Genomic DNA, 21,271 nt, shown 5'->3' on the forward strand with positions numbered 1-21,271 from the left:
GCTCCATACAAGGCAGGATGGATCCATGCTTTCATGTTGTTTACGCCAAATTCTGACCCTACCATCCGAATGTCGCAGCAGAAATCGAGACTCATCAGACCAAGCAACGTTTTTCCAATCTTCTACTGTCCAATTTCGATGAGCTTGTACAAATTGTAGCCTCAGTTTCCTGTTCTTAGCTGAAAGGAGTGGTACCCGGTGTGGTCTTCTGCTGCTGTAGCCCATCTGCCTCAAAGTTCGACGCACTGTGCGTTCAGAGATGCTCTTAGGCCTACCTTGGTTGTAACGGGTGGCGATTTGAGTCACTGTTGCCTTTCTATCAGCTCGAACCAGTCTGCCCATTCTCCTCTGACCTTTGGCATCAACAAGGCATTTCCGCCCACAGAACTGCCGCTCACTGGATTTTTTTTCTTTTTCGGACCATTCTCTGTAAACCCTAGAGATGGTTGTGTGTGAAAATCCCAGTAGATCAGCAGTTTCTGAAATACTCAGACCAGCCCTTCTGGCACCAACAACCATGCCACGTTCAAAGGCACTCAAATCACCTTTCTTCCCCATACTGATGCTCGGTTTGAACTGCAGGAGATTGTCTTGACCATGTCTACATGCCTAAATGCACTGAGTTGCCGCCATGTGATTGGCTGATTAGAAATTAAGTGTTAACAAGAAGTTGGACAGGTGTACCTAATAAAGTGGCCGGTGAGTGTATATAGTGTCAGTGCACAGGTAATACTGGTATCATCAGTGACATTATACATAGGATCTCTCTATATAGTGTCAGTGTATCGGTAATACTGGGATCATCACTGACATTAAACTCAGGAGCTCTGTTTATAGTGTACAGTGATTATCAATGACATTATACACAGGAGCTCCGTACATAGTCTGTTAGTGTACAGGTAATACAGTGATCACCAGGGACATTATACACAGGAGCTCTGTATATAGTGTCAGTGTACTGGTAATACAGGGATCACCTATGCCATTATGTACATGAGCTCTGTATATAGTGTCAGTGTACACGTAATACAGTGATCACCAGTGACAATATACACAGGAGTTCTATATATATTATCAGTGTACAGGTAATACAGGAATCACCAAAGACATTATACACAGGAGCTCTGTATATAGTGTATAGTGTACAGGTAAAACAGTGATGACCAGTGACAATATACACAGGAACTCTGTATATAGTGTTAGTGTACAGGTAATACAGTGATTGCTGGTGACATTGCACACAGGAGCTCTTTATGTAGTGCATAGTGTGCGTGTACATGTAATACACTGATTCACCAGTGACTTCTGTAGTTGAAGTCCTTGTCTTCGCTTTTCTTCTTCATCTAGCACAAACCGCCATCACTTCTTCCAGCCAGGACTCATCTCTGCAAAAAATAAGACACAGTCATCAGTAGCTGATTGCTTCCAAAGCACTTTCCCCACTTTTTCCCCAACTACAACACTTTGTCAGATGAAGAAGAAAAGCAACATAGTGCTGCACTGGAGCCCAGGACCCCGATAGAAAATAGTTTCCTAAAATGTAAATTAGGATACAGTAGTAATAATATCCCTAATTGGATCCTAAAGACATTATGTTTCCCACTTGTCAACAAAAACTAATACAGCATGTTCTTCATTCTGGCCACCAAACAGTAATTAAGTCCCTCCTCCTGGCCCTATTTATTTAATAATCTCACCCAGCCTGGCCCCAATATCTGCAGCCTGGGCCCCAGATACCCATACTGGCCCCCATATGTCCCTTGTCCTGCTTCCCCATATATCTATCCTGGCCCCCCATATATCCATCCTGGATTCCCCATTTATCCAACCTGGTCCTTTGTCCTGGCTTACATATACCCATCCTGGCCCTCATATGTCCCTTGTACTGCCCCCCATATATCCGTCCTGCCACCTCAATATTTCCATCCTGGTCCCTTGCCCTTGCACCCCCCCATATATCCATCCTGGCTCCCCCCATATATCCATCCTGGTCCCTCCATATATCCATCCTGGCCCCTTCATAAAACCATTATGACCCCCTATATATCCATCCTAACCCCCCCATATATCCATCCTGGCTCGCCCATATATCCATCCTGGTCCCTTGTGCTACTCCCCTCCCGTATATCATTCATGGTTCCATGTGCTGCTACCCCCCCATATATCCATCCTGGTCCCTTGTGCTACTCCACCCCATATAACCATCCTTGTCCCTTGTGCTACTCCCCCCATATATCACTCATGGCCTCATGTGCTGCTCCCCCCATATATCCATCCTGGTCCTCTGCAGGTCTGGCGCACTCATATTAAGATGTCAGCTGACCTAGTAGAGGCCGACAGCTAAATTGTGTGCACCTGTCGCATGCAGCACATGACACTGACATCAGGCGCACACTAATCAGTGCTCATCGGGACTTGCGCCGTAGCGGTTTGGGTAATGAATGCTGCATGTGTGTGGCCCTGCACCTGCTCTGCCTGCGCTTTTAAAGGGTCTATACCCTTAAAAACCACATACTTTTTTTTTCGTATTATTCTTCTCTCTTCACCTTCTTCCCACTGCCATCACTGCAAGGGCCCACCGGGGATTTCCCCAATTCCCCACCAGGCCAGTGCGACCCTGTAGGTACACCATATACCTGTATGGTGGCACTGCATCATGCCATGTAATAAAGGTCTTGTTTGTATCTCTAATATACAGCATCTCATGGAACATGGCACAAATAAGATTTTTTCTTCTTACTGTACAATTAAACTATGATATTCTTTCTAATTGTTTACCAGGATACTATGATCACTTTGCATTTATTGTGTTTTTTTTTAGTATAAATTCTGCAATTCGCTCTGGACAAATTACTAGTACCAAGTAAAGCAGCTTACAGGATCTTTTTATAAAGAAGCTAATGATACTTTAATCAAACAAATCACATACTGTATTATCCCAAATACAAAAACGAACAGAAAGGACACAATATGTTTGACATGTAGAATACGTTTATTTGCCCTTAATTAGTAATTTTCTTATTGACAAACCCATTTTTTGCTTTATAATAATAATCTTTTTATTTCATATAGCGCTAACATATTCCGCAGCGCTTTACAGTTTGCACACATTACTTTATGGCCAGTTACAGCAAGAGCAGCTGGTGTCAAACACTAAGCTGGATTGGCAGGCTTGCTGGTAGGTGTTTCCATTTAGGCAATTATAGAACTGACTTTTACTTGTTGGGCTGGGATACAGACCATTTGATTTTCCAACACAGAAACTGCTGCTACCTTGTTGAGCTTTTGCAGCTGTGGCTGGCGCGGCTGGAGTGCTTGGTGCTGCGGTGTTTGGTGCTGCGGTGTTCGGTGCTTCTGGTACTATTGAAGTTTTACAATCTGCATAATAAATAAATGTAACAATATTACTAAGATATACTATGACGTTTACTAGTGAGACTTGCTCTTCATGGATTACATGTAATGTGGTCCATATGAAAACAACCTTACTAGATTTTCCAGGACTTGTATAAAATGTCCTAGACCAAATGAGCCAGTTTTTTCTATAGTTTCTATAGTCTTGGTAAGTCTGCAATCAGGGTAGGCTTAAGCACTTACTTGGAAAAGAGATTCCCAGAGCAGATTTCAGTGCATTCACTAGGGGATATTTGCCTTGACCACAGAAATGTCCGCTAAAGTCATCCAAAGGAAGAGCCCACACCATAGCGCCTCCAAAGTTATTCTGCAGAAGCCACTCGGCCTATGAACAAAAAGGAACCACACAAATCATGATTTCTGCCCTTTTTATGTGAGTTTAAGACATCACCTTTGTTCTCTTGCAGTTTGTTTTCATACCTTGATCTGGAAACTCTTTTGGTTGTCATACCCAATCCATTCACTTCCTTTGTAGGCATAGGGGACGGCTTGTGGACTATTCCAAACCTCTGTGGCACCTTCCAGAAAACTACAGATCTGAAAATGAATGGAAAGGAAAATAAGATCACCTTTTATTAACTTGGCTCATTTTAGCTTGTAAATGTATTGTGTATGAAGATGCTAACATTCTACATGTGCAAAAATAATGAAAAAAACCCAGAGAATTTCAAACTAAAAATAAACATTTAAAACTGAATAATCAACCTAACAAATTAATACAAATTTAATGTACTAACCATTTCTTAGTAATATTAGTGTTAGGAGTTGAGTTTTCTCTGCTGCACAGGGGGAGTCTCGGTCCATGTCTGCTGCGGTCTCCCATTCTCCATCAGCCGCAGTGGAGCCTGCTCAGCGGAGACGTCGGTCCCAGCGTCTCACTGAGCCTGATTCTGTTACTGCTGCCTCTCCAGGCTCTGCTATTGTACCCTGCACTGATCTGCGGCGAGCAGGCTTTTCTGGGACTAAGTCCTGCTTTGCACACACTGAGCATGCCCAGGGTAAGATCTCTCAGTGGAGATCAAGGGTCACATGCTCAGGTACTGCAGCCAAATCTATTGGTCCTTCTAGGAAGGTCCTGTAGGTATGCAGGTTCTGTGGCAGTCTCTCATTGGTCCTTTTTAGGAAGGTCCTGTACGTGCTGCAGCTATTTAAGGCTCGCATGGCCGCACGGCCATGCGCTAGTATCTTCCAAAGTTACGTGCTTTGCGCCACTGTGGTCATGTGCTTGAATGTGTTCAGGGACCTGGCTGAAATAAGCCCCTAGAATGCTGGCACCTCCGGCAAGAGATTGTGTATGAGTGTATTCAAGGACCTGGCTGAAATAAGCCCCTAGAATGCTGGCACCTCCGGCAAGGAGTGTTGTGTGCATGCATGACCACTGACTGCTCTCATCTGGGTAGTTAGCCTGTGCCTCTGTGAGAGTCTAACAGGGCACAGAGCTTTGCTTTCTCGGCCGCTCTGTGAAGCTAACAGAGCTGGTTCATACCGCCATATTGTGCCGCCATTCACTTAGCAGCAGGATCTTTCCTGCACGGTGGATCCCGGGTTGCGAACGCACCAATCCCATCAATAAATATATTCGGTGCGTTCCGCAAACCCTAACAGTATACTAGCGCCAGGATCTGGCTAAGTAATGGCGGATGAACAGCGGTTGCAGGGGTACATCCAGCTGCTGGAGGGTCGGTTGACGTCTCTTGAGCATGCAACCTTGGCGGTGGATGTTACCGCAATAGCTGTTCAGGCTGCTAGCGTGGCTGCAGCAGCTTTACCCACTGCCACCTCTGTTCTGACCATAAGTAAGTCCTGTAGGGGTTTCATGAGCCAGTGTGGTATACACCTCGAGCTCCTGGCTGCACGCTTTCCCACAGAGCTGGCAAAGGTGGGATTCATAATCTCTCTCTTGTCGGACAGGGCATTGGAGTGGGCTACGCCGCTGTGGGAGCGCAACGATCGTGTGGTGCGGAGTGTTCCTCGGTTTCTGGACACTCTGAAACAGGTCTTTGTAGGACCTCAAGTCACCCATGATACAGCGCTCCAGCTGCTGGCTTTGACTCAGGGTTCAGACATGGTCAGTCATTTTGTGGTTACCTTCCGGACGATAGCGTCTGAGTTGGAATGGCCGGATAAAACCCTTATTCCCGTATTTTGGAGGGGGCTGGCTGACCATGTGAAGGACGCTTTGTCTACTAGGGAGATTCCCGCCACACTGGAGGAGTTCATAGCTGTATCAACTCGCATAGACCTTCGTTTTGGAAGGTTGGAGCGAGCCCAGTGTAGGCAGAGGTTTTGGCTGGCTCCCACCTTCGCCAGACCTCTGGAATCTCCAGTCCAGGCGTCCGAGTCACATGAGGCCATAGAGGTGACACGAGCGGGACCCAAGTCCCAGTCCGCTCGTGCACATAAGGTCTGTCATGTTTGCCGGCAGTCAGGACATCTTGCCTCCAAGTGTCCTCAGCGGCCGGGGAAACATCAGCGTCTAGTGGCAGTAGGAGGAGGTACACTAGACACGGCGACGTTTGCCTCAAAGTTGTCCTTCAAGGGGACAATTACCTTTGGCCCATCCACTCTTATGGTAGAGCTATGTGTGGACTCTGGGGCGGAGGGTAATTTTATGTCATCCGCTTTCGCCCAGCGTCACGCAATACCCCTGGTTATGCTCTCCAAACCAGTAACCATTCGAGTGGTAAATGGGTCGACACTACCCTCTCAGTTTACCCACCAAACCATTCCTATCACGCTTTCTGTGTCTCCATCACATCAGGAGATTATCTCCCTATTAGTCATTCCTGAGGGAATTGATGAGGTCCTGTTGGGGATACCATGGCTACGCTACCATTCTCCTCATATAGAGTGGTCCTCAGGGAGAATTTTGGGATGGAGTAAATCCTGCGAGGGTAGATGTCAGAGGGAGTGCGTTCAGGTTGCTACATCTCAGGTACCCGCAGATCTTTCCTCTCTCCCCAAACACTATTGGCCCTATGCAGACGTGTTCTCCAAAAGGGCTGCGGAGACCCTTCCACCTCACCGCCCCTATGACTGTCCTATTGACCTCTTGCCTGGTGCTGAGCCTCCCCGGGGTCAAGTTTATCCGTTATCTCTCCCGGAGATGGAGGCAATGTCTCAGTATATCCAAGAGAATCTGGCAAGAGGATTTATTAGGAAGTCAGTGTCACCTGCAGGGGCAGGGTTCTTCTTCGTACAGAAGAAGACAGGAGACTTACGTCCATGCATAGATTACAGGGGTCTTAACGCTATCACCGTTAAGAACAACTACCCATTACCCCTGATTTCTGAGCTTTTTGATAGGCTACGGGGAGCAAGGGTGTTTACAAAATTAGATCTGCGGGGTGCCTATAACCTGATTCGCATCCTTGAGCTGGACGAATGGAAGACGGCTTTTAACACCAGGGTGTCACGGGGGAACTAGGTGAGCGAGAGCTAATAACCCGGGCCCCTGCAATTTCCCTCAGACTAGGGAAATCCTGACTGACCCTCTACCTGGAGTTTACACTGATGGTGTGCATGTCCAGGCCTCGAACCTCACCCTGTCTCCTGTTTCAACCCTAGGCTGAAACCTCAGCCCACCACCCAGTGAAGAGGTAATACACCAATACCCACAGTTAGCAAAGATAAGGATGAAGGAAAATATACACCACGCCGCAGTCACTTAGGAATACACTATAAATGTGCAGGGCAAAATAAATACAAATATAGGAAGGAGTAAATAAGACTAAGGAAAATACACCACCAGCAATGAATCTCCAACAACCAGCTCTCCACTCCAGACCAAGATAACAACGCACAAGACAGAAGCTATAATCGGCGACGCCCAATGATCAGGAGAACTATTTAAAGGCAATGGGCATGGCCCAGCTTCCAATCCGAGGATCAGGTAAATTAACCCCGGAACAGCTAGATAAAATCTAGCCGACGCCAATGAGCAAATAGTGGTCAAAAGCGGAATTACCGTTGTCTGTCGAACGACCTGGTCTGAACAGCGTCCGACATGACAGTACCCCGCCTTCTACGAGGGACCCCAGGGCCCTCACGGCTTATAGGACCCAGCTTGTCTGGATGGCGACGATGAAAAAACCTGACCAGCCGATCCGCATGAATATCCAAGGCTGGTACCCAGGACCTCTCCTCAGGCCCATAACCACACCAGTGTACCAAGTACTGTAAAGTGCGACGAACTACACGAGAGTCAACCACCTTGGAGACTTCAAACTCCAAATTACCATCCACCAAGACTGGAGGTGGTATAGGCGCCGCTTCCACAGAACCCACCACCTTCTTTAGAAGAGCCCTGTGGAACACGTTGTGTATCTTATACACCGTAGGGAGCTCCAATCGGTATGCTACTGGGTTAATGACGGCGGTGACCCTAAATGGACCAATAAACCGTGTACCCAACTTAAGGGACGGTATTTTGAGTCTTATGTTTTTTGTGGATAACCACACCCAGTCATCCACACTCAGGTCCGGACCTGGCGCACGCCTACTGTCAGCCACACGTTTGTACCTAGCACCCACACTCAACAGGCGCTGTTTAACTCTCCTCCAGACTGATGACAATTGTGCTCCTAACTGATCCTCCTCCGGAATGCCGGAAGAGCCCCTCTGACTCAAGCAAGGTACAAAATTGAGGATGTAGCCCGTAAACACAAAAAAACGGAGACTCCCCAGACGACTCCTGGCGGTGATTATTGATGGCAAACTCAGCCAAAGGAAGAAAGGTAGACCACTTCTCCTGGTTATCAGAGACAAAGCAGCATAGGTACTGTTTAGTTGATACGCTCAGTCTGACCATTTGACTGAGGATGGAACGCCAAAGAATGAGACAACTTGATCCCCAGCCGTGAGCAAAATGCTTTCCAAAATTTTGCCACAAACTGAGACCCCCTATCAGACACGATGTCAGACGGAACCCCATGAAGTCTGACCACCTCCTGCACAAATACCTGAGCCAGAGTCTTAGCGTTAGGCAACGAAGGCAAAGACACAAAGTGCGACATTTTAGAAAACCGATCAACAATCACCAAGATGACCGTGTTCCCAGCTGATGAGGGCAAATCAGTGATGAAATCCATGGAGATTTCCGTCCATGGCTTACTAGGTACCTCAAGAGGAAGTAGTGTGCCAACAGGACGGGAGCGGGGCGTCTTAGCCCTAGCGCACGTGGTACAAGCTGACACGTATGAGACCACGTCCTGTCGGATCTTGGGCCACCAAAACCGACGTGACACCAACTCCAAGGTACCTCTAACCAATGGGTGGCCAGCCAGAACAGCATCATGATGCTCCGCCAAAACCTTTAAGCGGAGATGAAGCGGTACAAAAGATTTGTTGATGGGAAGCTCAGATGGTACCTCCTCCTGAGCCTCGGCAATCTCAGCCTCAACCTCGGTAGTGAGAGCCGAAACCACAACACCCTTTTGGAGAATGGGTACTGGATCTTCCCGAGGTTCACCCCCTGGAAAACACCTGGACAGAGCATCCGCCTTAGTGTTTTTAGACCCCGGTCTGTAAGTGACAACAAAATTGAACTGCGTGAAAAACAATGCCCAGCGAGCCTGCCTGGGGGACAGACGCTTGGCTGACTCCAAATACAGCAGATTCTTATGATCGGTAATAACAGTAACATGATGTACCGACCCCTCCAAGAAGTGTCGCCATTCCTCAAAGGCCAACTTGATTGCCAACAACTCCCTGTTGCCGATATCGTAGTTACGTTCGGCGGACGACAGGACAGTTTCTTGGAGAAATAGGCGCACGGACGCAAACCACTCAAAGATGAGCCTTGAGATAGTACCGCCCCCACACCAACCTCAGACGCATCGACTTCCACAACAAAGGGTTTTGATACGTCTGGCTGCACAAGAATGGGGACTGAAACAAAACTGTTCTTAAGAAACTCAAATGCGCGCACAGCAGCCTCAGGCCAAACGGAGAAATTGGTACCCTTTTTAGTCATGTCAGTTAGCGGTTTAGCAATGATGGAAAAATCCTTGATAAATTTCCTATAGTAGTTAGAAAACCCAAGGAACCGCTGAAGTGCTTTCAGGTTATCAGGACGTTCCCAATGCAGCACCGCTTGCACCTTAGCGGCGTCCATTTTAAAACCAGAAGCAGACACAATATAACCCAAGAAAGGCAACTCTTGAACAGAAAATACACATTTCTCAAGTTTAGCATACAGCTCATTCTCTCTGAGAAGCTGTAACACCTGCCTGACATGATTTAAATGCACATCACAGTCGCAAGAATATATGAGGATGTCATCTAGGCACACGATAACGAATTTCCCCAAAACATGTGAGAACACATCATTGATGAAATGTTGGAACACTGCAGGTGCGTTAGTCAACCCAAAAGGCATCACCAAATTTTCAAAATGACCCTCAGGGGTATTAAAAGCCGTCTTCCACTCATCACCTTGATGGACTCTTATGAGGTTGTACGCCCCCTGAGGTCAAGCTTGGTAAACTACTTAGCACCCACCACCTGGTTGAACAAATCTGGTATCAGTGGCATCGGGTATGGATCACGAACCGTAATCTGGTTCAACTCCCTGAAATCCAAACACGGGCGTAATCCGCCATCTTTCTTCTTCACGAAGAACCCTGCTGCCACCGGCGAGCATGACGGCCTGATGTGCCCTTTGCTCAAGCTTTCAGCAATACAATCTTTTAACGCTTGTCTCTCTGGACTGGAGATGTTAAACATCCTTGCTTTAGGCAACTTAGCCCCTGGTTTCAACCTGATAGAACAGTCATAGGGACGATGTGGCGGCAACTCTGAACAACCCTTTTCAGAGAACACATCCACAAAATCCAGAAGTGACTCCAGAACGCTTGAAGTCACCGCAGCCACACATGTGGCCAGGCAATTCTCCTGGCAGAACTCGCTCCACTGAATTATGTCCTGAGTTTTCCAGTCAATTACTGGGTTGTGCATGGACAACCAAGGAAAACTCAAAACCACCTGAGCAGGAAGATTCCTGAGCACCTTACATGTAACCCGCTCGGAATGTAGAACCCCAATGTGGAGTTTCACCTCAGCCACAAATTCAGTAATCTCCCCCTGAGAGAGAGGAGCAGCATTGATGGTGACCACGCGGATAGGGTGAGACAGTTTTTCAATCCTAAAACCTGCTGTGCGCGCAAACTCCTCATCAATCAGATTTGTGGCTGAACCACTATCCACAAAAACAGTAATTGGCAGCTCACTGCCAGCGATAAAAACCTTAGCAGGGAGCATGCATTGAGAAACCACCATGGAGGATATACATAAGCTCAGATTGGTCTCCTCCACACCCTCTGAGCTTAGAAGTTTTCCGCCACTGCATTTTTCTTAGACAGCAGAGGACAGATGTTAATAAAATGACCAGTTTTACCACAGTAAAAACAGGCTCCCTGCTTCCTGAGCTCAGGGGCTCGACGCTTCACATGTGACACCCCTGCGATTTGCATAGGCTCCGTGGACTCACCTGCAGCAACCTCACGTGAACCTAAACCCTCTTCCATAGGCGGTGTCTCATGCTCCCCCTGACGCAAACAGCGATCAATGCGGACAACCAGACTCATAGCGGAATCTAGAGAAGCAGGAGTCTCGTACATCAGAAGGGCTTTTTTAACCCTTCCAGAGACCCCATGAATAAACTGACTCCGCAATGCTGGATCATTCCATTGTGTATCGATTGCCCAGCGACGAAGTTCAGAACAGTAATCCTCTGCAACTCGCTCCCCCTGGCGAATAGTGCGTATCTTAGATTCTGCTAGAGCCATTCTGTCAGGTTCATCGTAGATTTTTCCAAGAGAGGAAAAAAAACTCTCCACAGAGTCAAATGCAGCAGAATCAGATGGCAAAGAAAATGCCCATGCTTGGGGATCCCCGCTTAACAGTGACAACACCAGGCCCACACGCTGAGCCTCATTACCCGAGGAGATCGGGCGCATACGGAAATATAGTTTGCAAGCTTCACGAAAAGAAACAAATTTACTGCGTTCCCCAGCAAATTTTTCAGGCAAAGGGAATTTAGGCTCAGCAACTCTTCCTGTCGCTCCAGCTTGCACATTAGATACTGCTAGTCCCTGTTGCTGAACTGCCCCCCTCAACTCAGTGACCTGTAGGACAGCGCCTCCAACTGGCGGGTTACGGAAGTCATGGGATCCATGACAAAAGAAAAAAAAAAGAAACCCCTTTTTTTTTTTTGTTTTGTTGGGCCGATTATAATATCACGGGGGAACTAGGTGAGCGAGAGCTAATAACCCAGGCCCCTGCAATTTCCCTCAGACTAGGGAAATCCTGACTGACCCTCTACCTGGAGTTTACACTGATGGTGTGCATGTCCAGGCCTCGAACCTCACCCTGTCTCCTGTTTCAACCCTAGGCTGAAACCTCTACCCACCACCCAGTGAAGAGGTAATACTCCAATACCCACAGTTAGCAAAGACAAGGATAAAGGAAAATATACACCACGGCGCAGTCACTCAGGAATACACTATAAATGTGCAGGGCAAAATAAATACAAATATAGGAAGGAGTAAATAAGACTAAGGAAAATACACCACCAGCAACGAATCTCCAACAACCAGCTCTCCACTCCAGACCGAGATAACAACGCACAAGACAGAAGCTATAATCGGCGGCGCCCAATGATCAGGAGAACTATTTAAAGGCAATGGGCATGGCCCAGCTTCCAATCCGAGGATCAGGTAAATTAACCCCGGAACAGCTAGATAAAATCTAGCCGACGCCAATGAGCAAATAGTGGTCAGAAGCGGAATTACCGCTGTCTGTCGAACGACCTGGTCTGAACAGCGTCCGACATGACAGAGGGATGGGCATTATGAATACCTGGTGATGCCCTTCGGGCTCTGTAATGCGCCAGCCGTTTTCCAAGACTTTGTGAACGACATTTTCCGGGATATGCTCACCACCTCGGTCGTAGTCTATCTGGATGATATTCTCATCTACTCTCCAGATATTGACTCCCATCGGAGAGATGTTCGCAAAGTCTTCGACCTCTTACGGGCAAACTCCCTCTACGCCAAGTTGGAGAAGTGTGTGTTTGAGCAGGAGTCCTTGCCTTTCCTTGGTTATATCACCTCTGCCCAGGGTTTGGCTATGGATTCTGCCAAGCTACAGGCTGTGATGGACTGGCAGGAACCCCATTCTCTTAAAGCGGTGCAGCGCTTTATGGGGTTCATTAATTACTATCGCCAGTTCATTCCACACTTCTCAACTTTGGTAGCTCCCTTGGTTGCCCTCACCAAGAAGGGAGCAAATCCCAAGTTGTGGTCAGAGGAGGTCTCCAAGGCCTTTCTCTCGATTAAGTCACACTTCGCTAGCGCTCCAATCCTACATCGCCCCGATGTAGATAAGCCATTTATCATGGAGGTGGATGCCTCATCCGTTGGTGCTGGAGCAGTCCTTTTCCAAAAGGATGCTCAAGGTCGGAAGCATCCTTGCTTCTTTTTCTCCAAGACCTTCACACCAGCGGAGAGGAATTATTCCATCGGGGACAGGGAGTTGCTAGCCATTAGGTTGGCTTTTTCAGAGTGGAGACACCTCTTGGAGGGAGCTCGCTTTCCCTTCCAAGTGTTCACTGACCACAAGAACTTGCTGTATATACAGACGGTCCAGCGGCTGAATTCTCGCCAGGCTAGATGGTCCCTGTTCTTCTCCCGGTTCCATTTTACTTTCCATTTTCTCTCCGGGGAGAAGAACACTCGTGCCGACGCTCTCTCCCGCTCCGTAGTGTCATCTGAGGAGGAGGAGGAGCCTCGGCTTATTGTCCCTTCTGAGAGCCTGAGAACTGTGGCTCCGGTTTCGCTTGAGTCCGTGCCCCCGGGCAAGACTTTCATACCAGCGAATTTGCGACCAGAGGTTCTCTCTTTGGCTCACACGTCCAGAGTCGGTGGACATTTTGGGACCAAGAGGACATCTGAGCTTTTGGCGAGGACGTACTGGTGGCCGCATATGGCTTGTGACGTCGGGGACTAAATTCGGGCGTGTGTCTCCTGCGCCCAGAATCGGTCTCCTCGGCAACGGCCTGCTGGGTTACTTTACCCCATGCTGGTGGCAGACAGGCCCTGGGAAATGGTCAGGATGGACTTTGTGGTGGGCTTACCCAAGTCTCGTAGCTGCACCGTTATCTGGGTAGTCACCGATCATTTTTCCAAGATGGTGCATTTGGTGCCGCTTCCACGGTTACCTTCTGCACGGGCCTTGGCGGCTTTGTTCATTAAACATATTTTCCGCCTACATGGAATGCCTGATAAAATTGTCAGCGACCGGGGTCCCCAGTTTGCGTCTCGGTTTTGGAGAGCGCTCTGCCGTTTACTCAGCATAGAGCTGAATCTCTCCTCTGCATATCTGTTGTGAATTTGCGTTTTGCTCCCTCTAGTGGTCATTAGTGATTTGACACTGGAGCTTCTGTCTTCTCCTATATGCTCACCTGGGCCCTTAGTTCAGGGGCGTTGCTATATAAGCTCTCTGGACCTTCAGTTCTATGCCTGGCATCGTTGAATTCAGAGCTAATCTGTTGTGCTCTTGTCCTTTGATCCTGGTTCCTGTATTTCAAGCTAAGTCTTCTTCCTTGCTTTTTGCTTTGGTTTTGTTTTGAATTTTTGTCCAGCTTGTTCCTATCTGTATCCTGACCTTTGCTGGAAGCTCTAGGGGGCTGGTGTTCTCCCCCCGGACCGTTAGACGGTTCGGGGGTTCTTGAATCTCCAGCGTGGATTTTTATAGGGTTTTTGTTGACCAGATAAGTTATCTTGCTTTATTCTGCTATTAGTAAGCTGGCCTCTCTTTGCTGAACCTGGTTCATTTCTGTGTTTGTCATTTCCTCTTACCTCACCGTTATTATTTGTGGGGGGCTTGTATCTTGCTTTGGGGTCCCTTTCTCTGGAGGCAAGAGAGGTCTTTGTTTTCTTCTCCTAGGGGTAGTTAGATTCTCCGGCTGGCGCGAGTCATCTAGCGATCACCGTAGGCATGATCCCCGGCTACTTCTAGTGTTGGCGTTAGGAGTAGCTATTTGGTCAACCCAGTTACCACAGCCCTATGAGCTGGATTTTTGTATCTCGCAGACTTACACGTTCCTCTGAGACCCTGTCCACTGGGGTCATAACAGTATGCCAGGCCAGTATTGAATGTTTGATGCATTGCAGAAGTGGGATTATAAGAAAGAAAATTTTGAGTTTTTTTTTTTTCTCTCTCATTTTTTTTTTTTTTTTTTCTTTTCCCCTTTACCTCAGAGTGGCTTAAGCTTGCTGCAGACATGAATGTCCAGACCTTGATTACAAGTGTGGACCAGCTTGCTGCTCGTGTGCAGGGTATACAAGATTATGTTATCAGAAATCCTAGGTCTGAACCCAAGATACCGATTCCTGAACCGTTTTCATGAGACCGATTTAAGTTTAAGAATTTCAGGGATAATTGTAAATTGTTTTTGTCCCTGAGACCCTGTTCGTCTGGAGACTCTGCTCAACAAGTAAAAATTGTTATTTCATTCTTACGGGGTGACCCTCAAGATTGGGCTTTTTCGTTGGCGCCAGGAGATCCGGCATTGGCTGATATTGATGCGTTTTTTCTGGCGCTCGGTTTACTTTATGAGGAACCCAATCTTGAGATTCAGGCTGAAAAAGCCTTGCTGGCTATGTCTCAGGGCCAGGACGAGGCTGAAGTGTATTGCCAAAAATTTCGGAAATGGTCCGTGCTGACACATTGGAACGAGTGTGCACTGGCTGCTAATTTTAGAAATGGCCTTTCTGAAGCCATTAAGAATGTTATGGTGGGTTTTCCTATTCCCACAGGTCTGAATGATACCATGGCCCTGGCTATTCAAATTGACCGGCGGTTGCGGGAGCGCAAAACCGCAAATTCCCTCATGGTGTTGTCTGAACGGACACCTGATTTGATGCAATGTGATAGAAAAACCGCAAATTCCCTCATGGTGTTGTCTGAACGGACACCTGATTTGATGCAATGTGATAGAATCCTGACTAGAAATGAGAGGAAAATTCATAGACGCCAGAATGGCTTGTGCTACTACTGTGGTGATTCTACACATGTTATCTCAGCATGCTCTAAACGTATAACTAAGATTGTTAGTCCTGTCACCGTTGGTAATTTGCATCCTAAGTTTATTCTGTCTGTAACTTTGATTTGCTCACTGTCATCTTATCCTGTCATGGCGTTTGTAGATTCAGGTGCTGCCCTGAGTCTTATGGATCTCTCATTTGCTAAGCGCTGTGGTTTTATTCTTGAACCATTAGAAAATCCTATACCTCTTAGGGGTATTGATGCTACGCCATTAGCAGAAAATAAACCGCAGTATTGGACACAGGTTACCATGTGCATGACTCCTGAACACCGCGAGGTGATACGTTTTCTTGTTTTGCATAAAATGCATGATGTGGTTGTTTTGGGGCTGCCTTGGTTACAGACCCATAATCCAGTCCTGGACTGGAAGGCTATGTCAGTGTCAAGTTGGGGCTGTCGTGGTATTCATGAGGATTCCCTGCCTGTGTCTATTGCTTCTTCTACGCCTTCGGAAGTTCCGGAGTATTTGTCTGATTATCAGGATGTCTTTAGCGAGTCCAGGTCCAGTGCATTGCCTCCTCATAGGGAATGTGACTGTGCAATAGATTTGATTCCAGGCAGTAAGTTTCCTAAGGGAAGACTGTTTAATCTGTCGATACCTGAACATACCGCTATGCGTTCATATATCAAGGAGTCTCTGGAGAAAGGACACATCCGTCCGTCTTCTTCCCCTCTTGGTGCGGGATTCTTTTTTGTGGCTAAAAAGGACGGATCTTTGAGGCCTTGTATTGACTATCGGCTTTTAAATAAGATCACTGTCAAATTTCAGTATCCTTTGCCGCTGTTGTCTGACTTGTTTGCCCGGATTAAAGGTGCCAAGTGGTTCACCAAGATAGACCTTCGTGGTGCGTACAACCTTGTGCGCATTAAGCAAGGTGATGAATGGAAAACCGCATTCAATACGCCCGAAGGTCATTTTGAGTACTTGGTGATGCCTTTTGGGCTCTCTAATGCCCCTTCAGTTTTTCAGTCCTTTATGCATGACATTTTTCGGAACTATCTGGATAAATTTTTGATCATTTATCTGGATGATATTCTGGTTTTTTCTGATAATTGGGACTCGCATGTGGAGCAGGTCAGGATGGTCTTTAAAATTTTGCGTGAAAATTCTTTGTTTGTCAAGGGCTCAAAGTGTCTTTTTGGTGTACAGAAGGTTCCCTTTTTGGGGTTCATTTTTTCCCCTTCTGCTGTGGAGATGGACCCAGTCAAGGTCCGAGCTATTCTTCATTGGACTCAGCCCTCGTCAGTTAAGAGTCTTCAGAAGTTCTTAGGTTTCGCTAACTTCTACCGTCGTTTTATCGCTAATTTTTCTAGCATTGTGAAACCTTTGACGGATATGACCAAGAAGGGCTCCGATGTGGCTAATTGGGCTCCTGCTGCCGTGGAGGCTTTCCAGGAGTTGAAACGTCGGTTTACTTCGGCGCCTGTTTTGTGCCAGCCTGATGTCTCGCTTCCCTTTCAGGTTGAGGTGGATGCTTCAGAGATTGGAGCAGGGGCCGTTTTGTCGCAGAGAGGCCCTGGTTGCTCTGTTATGAGACCTTGCGCCTTTTTCTCTAGGAAGTTTTCGCCTGCTGAGCGAAATTATGATGTGGGCAATCGGGAGTTGTTGGCCATGAAATGGGCATTTGAGGAGTGGCGTCATTGGCTCGAGGGTGCTAAGCATCGTGTGGTGGTCTTGACTGATCACAAAAATCTGATGTATCTCGAGTCTGCTAAACGCCTGAATCCTAGACAGGCCCGCTGGTCATTGTTTTTCTCCCGTTTTGACTTCGTTGTCTCGTATTTACCAGGTTCAAAGAATGTGAAGGCCGATGCTCTTTCCAGGAGCTTTGTGCCTGATGCTCCTGGAGTCGCTGAACCTGTTGGTATTCTTAAGGATGGAGTTATCTTGTCAGCTATTTCTCCAGATCTGCGACGTGTGTTGCAGAGATTTCAGGCTGATAGGCCTGATTCTTGTCCACCTGACCGACTGTTTGTGCCTGATAAGTGGACCAGCAGAGTCATTTCCGAGGTTCATTCCTCGGTGTTGGCAGGTGACCCAGGAATTTTTGGCACCAGAGATCTGGTGGCCAGATCCTTTTGGTGGCCTTCCTTGTCAAGGGATGTGCGGTCATTTGTACAGTCCTGTGGGACTTGTGCTCGAGCTAAGCCTTGCTGTTCTCGTGCCAGCGGGTTGCTCTTGCCCTTGCCTGTCCCTAAGAGACCTTGGACACATATCTCCATGGATTTCATTTCTGATCTTCCGGTGTCTCAAGGCATGTCTGTTATCTGGGTGATATGTGATCGCTTCTCCAAGATGGTCCATTTGGTTCCTTTGCCTAAGCTGCCTTCCTCTTCCGATCTGGTTCCTGTGTTTTTCCAGAACGTGGTTCGTTTGCACGGCATCCCTGAGAATATTGTGTCAGACAGAGGATCCCAGTTCGTTTCCAGATTCTGGCGATCCTTTTGTAGTAGGATGGGCATTGATTTGTCGTTTTCGTCTGCTTTCCATCCTCAGACTAATGGACAGACGGAGCGAACTAATCAGACTTTGGAGGCTTATTTGAGGTGTTTTGTCTCTGCTGATCAGGACGATTGGGTGACCTTCTTGCCGTTGGCTGAGTTTGCCCTTAATAATCGGGCTAGTTCCGCCACTTTGGTTTCGCCGTTTTTCTGCAACTCTGGTTTCCACCCTCGTTTTTCTTCGGGTCATGTGGAACCTTCTGACTATCCTGGGGTGGATTCTGTGGTGGATAGGTTGCAGCGGATCTGGAATCTTGTGGTGGACAACTTGAAGTTGTCACAGGAGAGGGCTCAGCGCTTTGCCAACCGCCGCCGCGGTGTGGGTCCCCGACTACGTGTTGGGGATTTGGTGTGGCTTTCTTCCCGCTTTGTTCCAATGAAGGTTTCCTCTCCCAAATTTAAACCTCGTTTTATTGGTCCTTACAAGATATTGGAAATCCTTAATCCTGTATCCTTTCGTCTGGATCTTCCTGTGTCGTTTGCTATCCACAACGTGTTTCATAGGTCCTTGTTGCGGCGGTACGTTGTGCCTGTAGTTCCTTCTGCTGAGCCTCCTGCTCCGGTGTTGGTTGAGGGCGAGTTGGAGTACGTGGTGGAGAAGATCTTGGATTCTCGTCTCTCCAGGCGGAGGCTTCAGTACCTGGTCAAGTGGAAGGGCTATGGTCAGGAAGATAATTCCTGGGTGGTCGCCTCTGATGTTCATGCGGCCGATTTAGTTCGTGCCTTTCACGCCGCTCATCCTGATCGCCCTGGTGGTCGTGGTGAGGGTTCGGTGACCCCTCACTAAGGGGGGGGTACTGTTGTGAATTTGCGTTTTGCTCCCTCTAGTGGTCATTAGTGATTTGACACTGGAGCTTCTGTCTTCTCCTATATGCTCACCTGGGCCCTTAGTTCAGGGGCGTTGCTATATAAGCTCTCTGGACCTTCAGTTCTATGCCTGGCATCGTTGAATTCAGAGCTAATCTGTTGTGCTCTTGTCCTTTGATCCTGGTTTCTGTATTTCAAGCTAAGTCTTCTTCCTTGCTTTTTGCTTTGGTTTTGTTTTGAATTTTTGTCCAGCTTGTTCCTATCTGTATCCTGACCTTTGCTGGAAGCTCTAGGGGGCTGGTGTTCTCCCCCCGGACCGTTAGACGGTTCGGGGGTTCTTGAATCTCCAGCGTGGATTTTTATAGGGTTTTTGTTGACCAGATAAGTTATCTTGCTTTATTCTGCTATTAGTAAGCTGGCCTCTCTTTGCTGAACCTGGTTCATTTCTGTGTTTGTCATATCCTCTTACCTCACCGTTATTATTTGTGGGGGGCTTGTATCTTGCTTTGGGGTCCCTTTCTCTGGAGGCAAGAGAGGTCTTTGTTTTCTTCTCCTAGGGGTAGTTAGATTCTCCGGCTGGCGCGAGTCATCTAGCGATCACCGTAGGCATGATCCCCGGCTACTTCTAGTGTTGGCGTTAGGAGTAGCTATTTGGTCAACCCAGTTACCACAGCCCTATGAGCTGGATTTTTGTATCTCGCAGACTTACACGTTCCTCTGAGACCCTGTCCACTGGGGTCATAACACATATCATCCCGAGATGAATGGGTTGGTAGAGAGAATCAACCAAACCCTGGTGACATACTTGCGACATTTTGTCTCTGCTAGGCAGGATGGCTGGGCATCTTTGCTACCTTGGGCGGAATTTGCCTTGAACAATGCCGTAGCTGATTCCACTGGTCAGACTCCTTTTCTCCTCAATTACGGCCAGCATCCGCGTGTCCCTGTGCCCATGCCCGTGTCATCCACCGATTCTAGGGTGGCAGACTGGGCGGTGGAGGCACGTGACATCTGGGATCGCACACAGGATGCCATCCGGGTCTCCAAGGAGAGAATGAGGGTTTCGGCCGATACACACCGGCGCCCCACTCCGACCTTTGCTCCTGGCGACTTAGTGTGGCTCTCCGCCCCTAACATCAGGCTGCGAGTTGAGTCGACTAAGTTTGCGCCTCGCTACATTGGCCCGTTCAAGGTTCTGGAACAGGTTAACCCTGTGGTCTACTCCACGCCTTGGTATCACCGATACCTTTCACGTTTCCCTCTTAAAGCCCGTTCATTTGTCCCGGTTTTCTGAGTCATCTGCCGGGACATCGGGTTCATCCACGGATGAGTTTGAGGTGAATGCTATCATGGGGTGCAAGGTGGTATGTGGCAAGAAATTTTATCTGGTGGATTGGAAGGGTCACGGTCCAGAGGATAGAACCTGGAAGCCTGTGGAGCACATTCGGGCTCCGCTGCTCATTGCAGCTTTTGAGCGTAGCGAGGCTCAAGGAGGGGGGGTAATGTTAGGAGTCGAGTTTCCTCTGCTGCACAGGGGGAATCTCGGTCCGTGTCTGCTGCGGTCTCCCGTTCTCCATCGGCCGCAGTGGAGCCTGCTCAGCGGAGACGTCGGTCCCAGCGTCTCACTGAGCCTGATTCTGTGCAAAGGGTTACTGCTGCCTCTCCAGGCTCTGCTATTGTAACCTGCACTGATCTGCGGCGAGCAGGCTTTTCTGGGACTAAGTCCTGCTTTGCACACACTGAGCATGCCCAGGGTAAGATCTCTCAGCTGAGATCAAGGGTCACATGCTCAGGTACTGCAGCCAAATTTATTGGTCCTTCTAGGAAGGTCCTGTAGGTACGCAGGCTCTGTGGCAGTTTCTCATTGGTCCTTTTTAGGAAGGTCCTGTACGTGCTGCATCTATTTAAGGCTCGCATGGCCGCACGGCCATGCACTAGTATCTTCCAAAGTTACGTGCTTTGCGCCACTGTGGTCATGTGCTTGAATGTGTTCAGGGACCTGGCTGAAATAAGCCCCTAGAATGCTGGCACCTCCGGCGAGGAGTGTTGTGTGCATGCATGACCACTGACCGCTCTCATCTGGGTAGTTAGCCTGTGCCTCTGTGAGAGTCTAACAGGGCACAGAGCTTTGCTTTCTCGGCCGCTCTGTGCAGCTAACAGAGCTGGTTCATATCGCCATATTGTGCTGCCATTCACTTGGCAGCAGGATCTTTCCTGCACGGTGGATCCCGGGTTGCGAACGCACCAATCCCATCAATAAATATATTCAGTGCGTTCCGCAAACCCTAACAATTAGTTTTATCCCTGTTTGTATAACAGCAAATAGCCACCATTTCTGTTTCAGCAGAGGTTGCCATATAAATTGTCCATGTTCTTGAATCTTCTTATCTATGCTAGGATACATGACCAGCTCATGCATTAGTATATGACAGGCAAATAG

At 48.0% G+C, this 21,271-nt stretch overlaps 1 protein-coding gene across 1 annotated transcript in view; it reads right to left on the reverse strand.

Annotated features, from left to right (window-relative positions):
* Positions 1–2,975: 2,975 nt before the first annotated feature.
* LOC143815811 (acidic mammalian chitinase-like) overlaps positions 2,976–21,271 on the reverse strand; it is a 45,639-nt gene continuing 27,343 nt past the window's right edge. Inside the window, exons 9-11 of the mRNA XM_077295427.1 lie at positions 3,835–3,951; positions 3,598–3,739; positions 2,976–3,378 (exon numbers count right to left, since the gene is read on the reverse strand). Of these exons, the coding sequence (XP_077151542.1) occupies positions 3,116–3,378; positions 3,598–3,739; positions 3,835–3,951 (522 nt within the window). The 3' untranslated portion in view covers positions 2,976–3,115. The remainder of the gene's footprint in view (positions 3,379–3,597; positions 3,740–3,834; positions 3,952–21,271) is intronic.

Source organism: Ranitomeya variabilis, chromosome 3 (genome assembly GCF_051348905.1).
Source record: "Ranitomeya variabilis isolate aRanVar5 chromosome 3, aRanVar5.hap1, whole genome shotgun sequence".
In the NCBI taxonomy this organism is placed as follows: Eukaryota; Metazoa; Chordata; class Amphibia; order Anura; family Dendrobatidae; genus Ranitomeya; species Ranitomeya variabilis.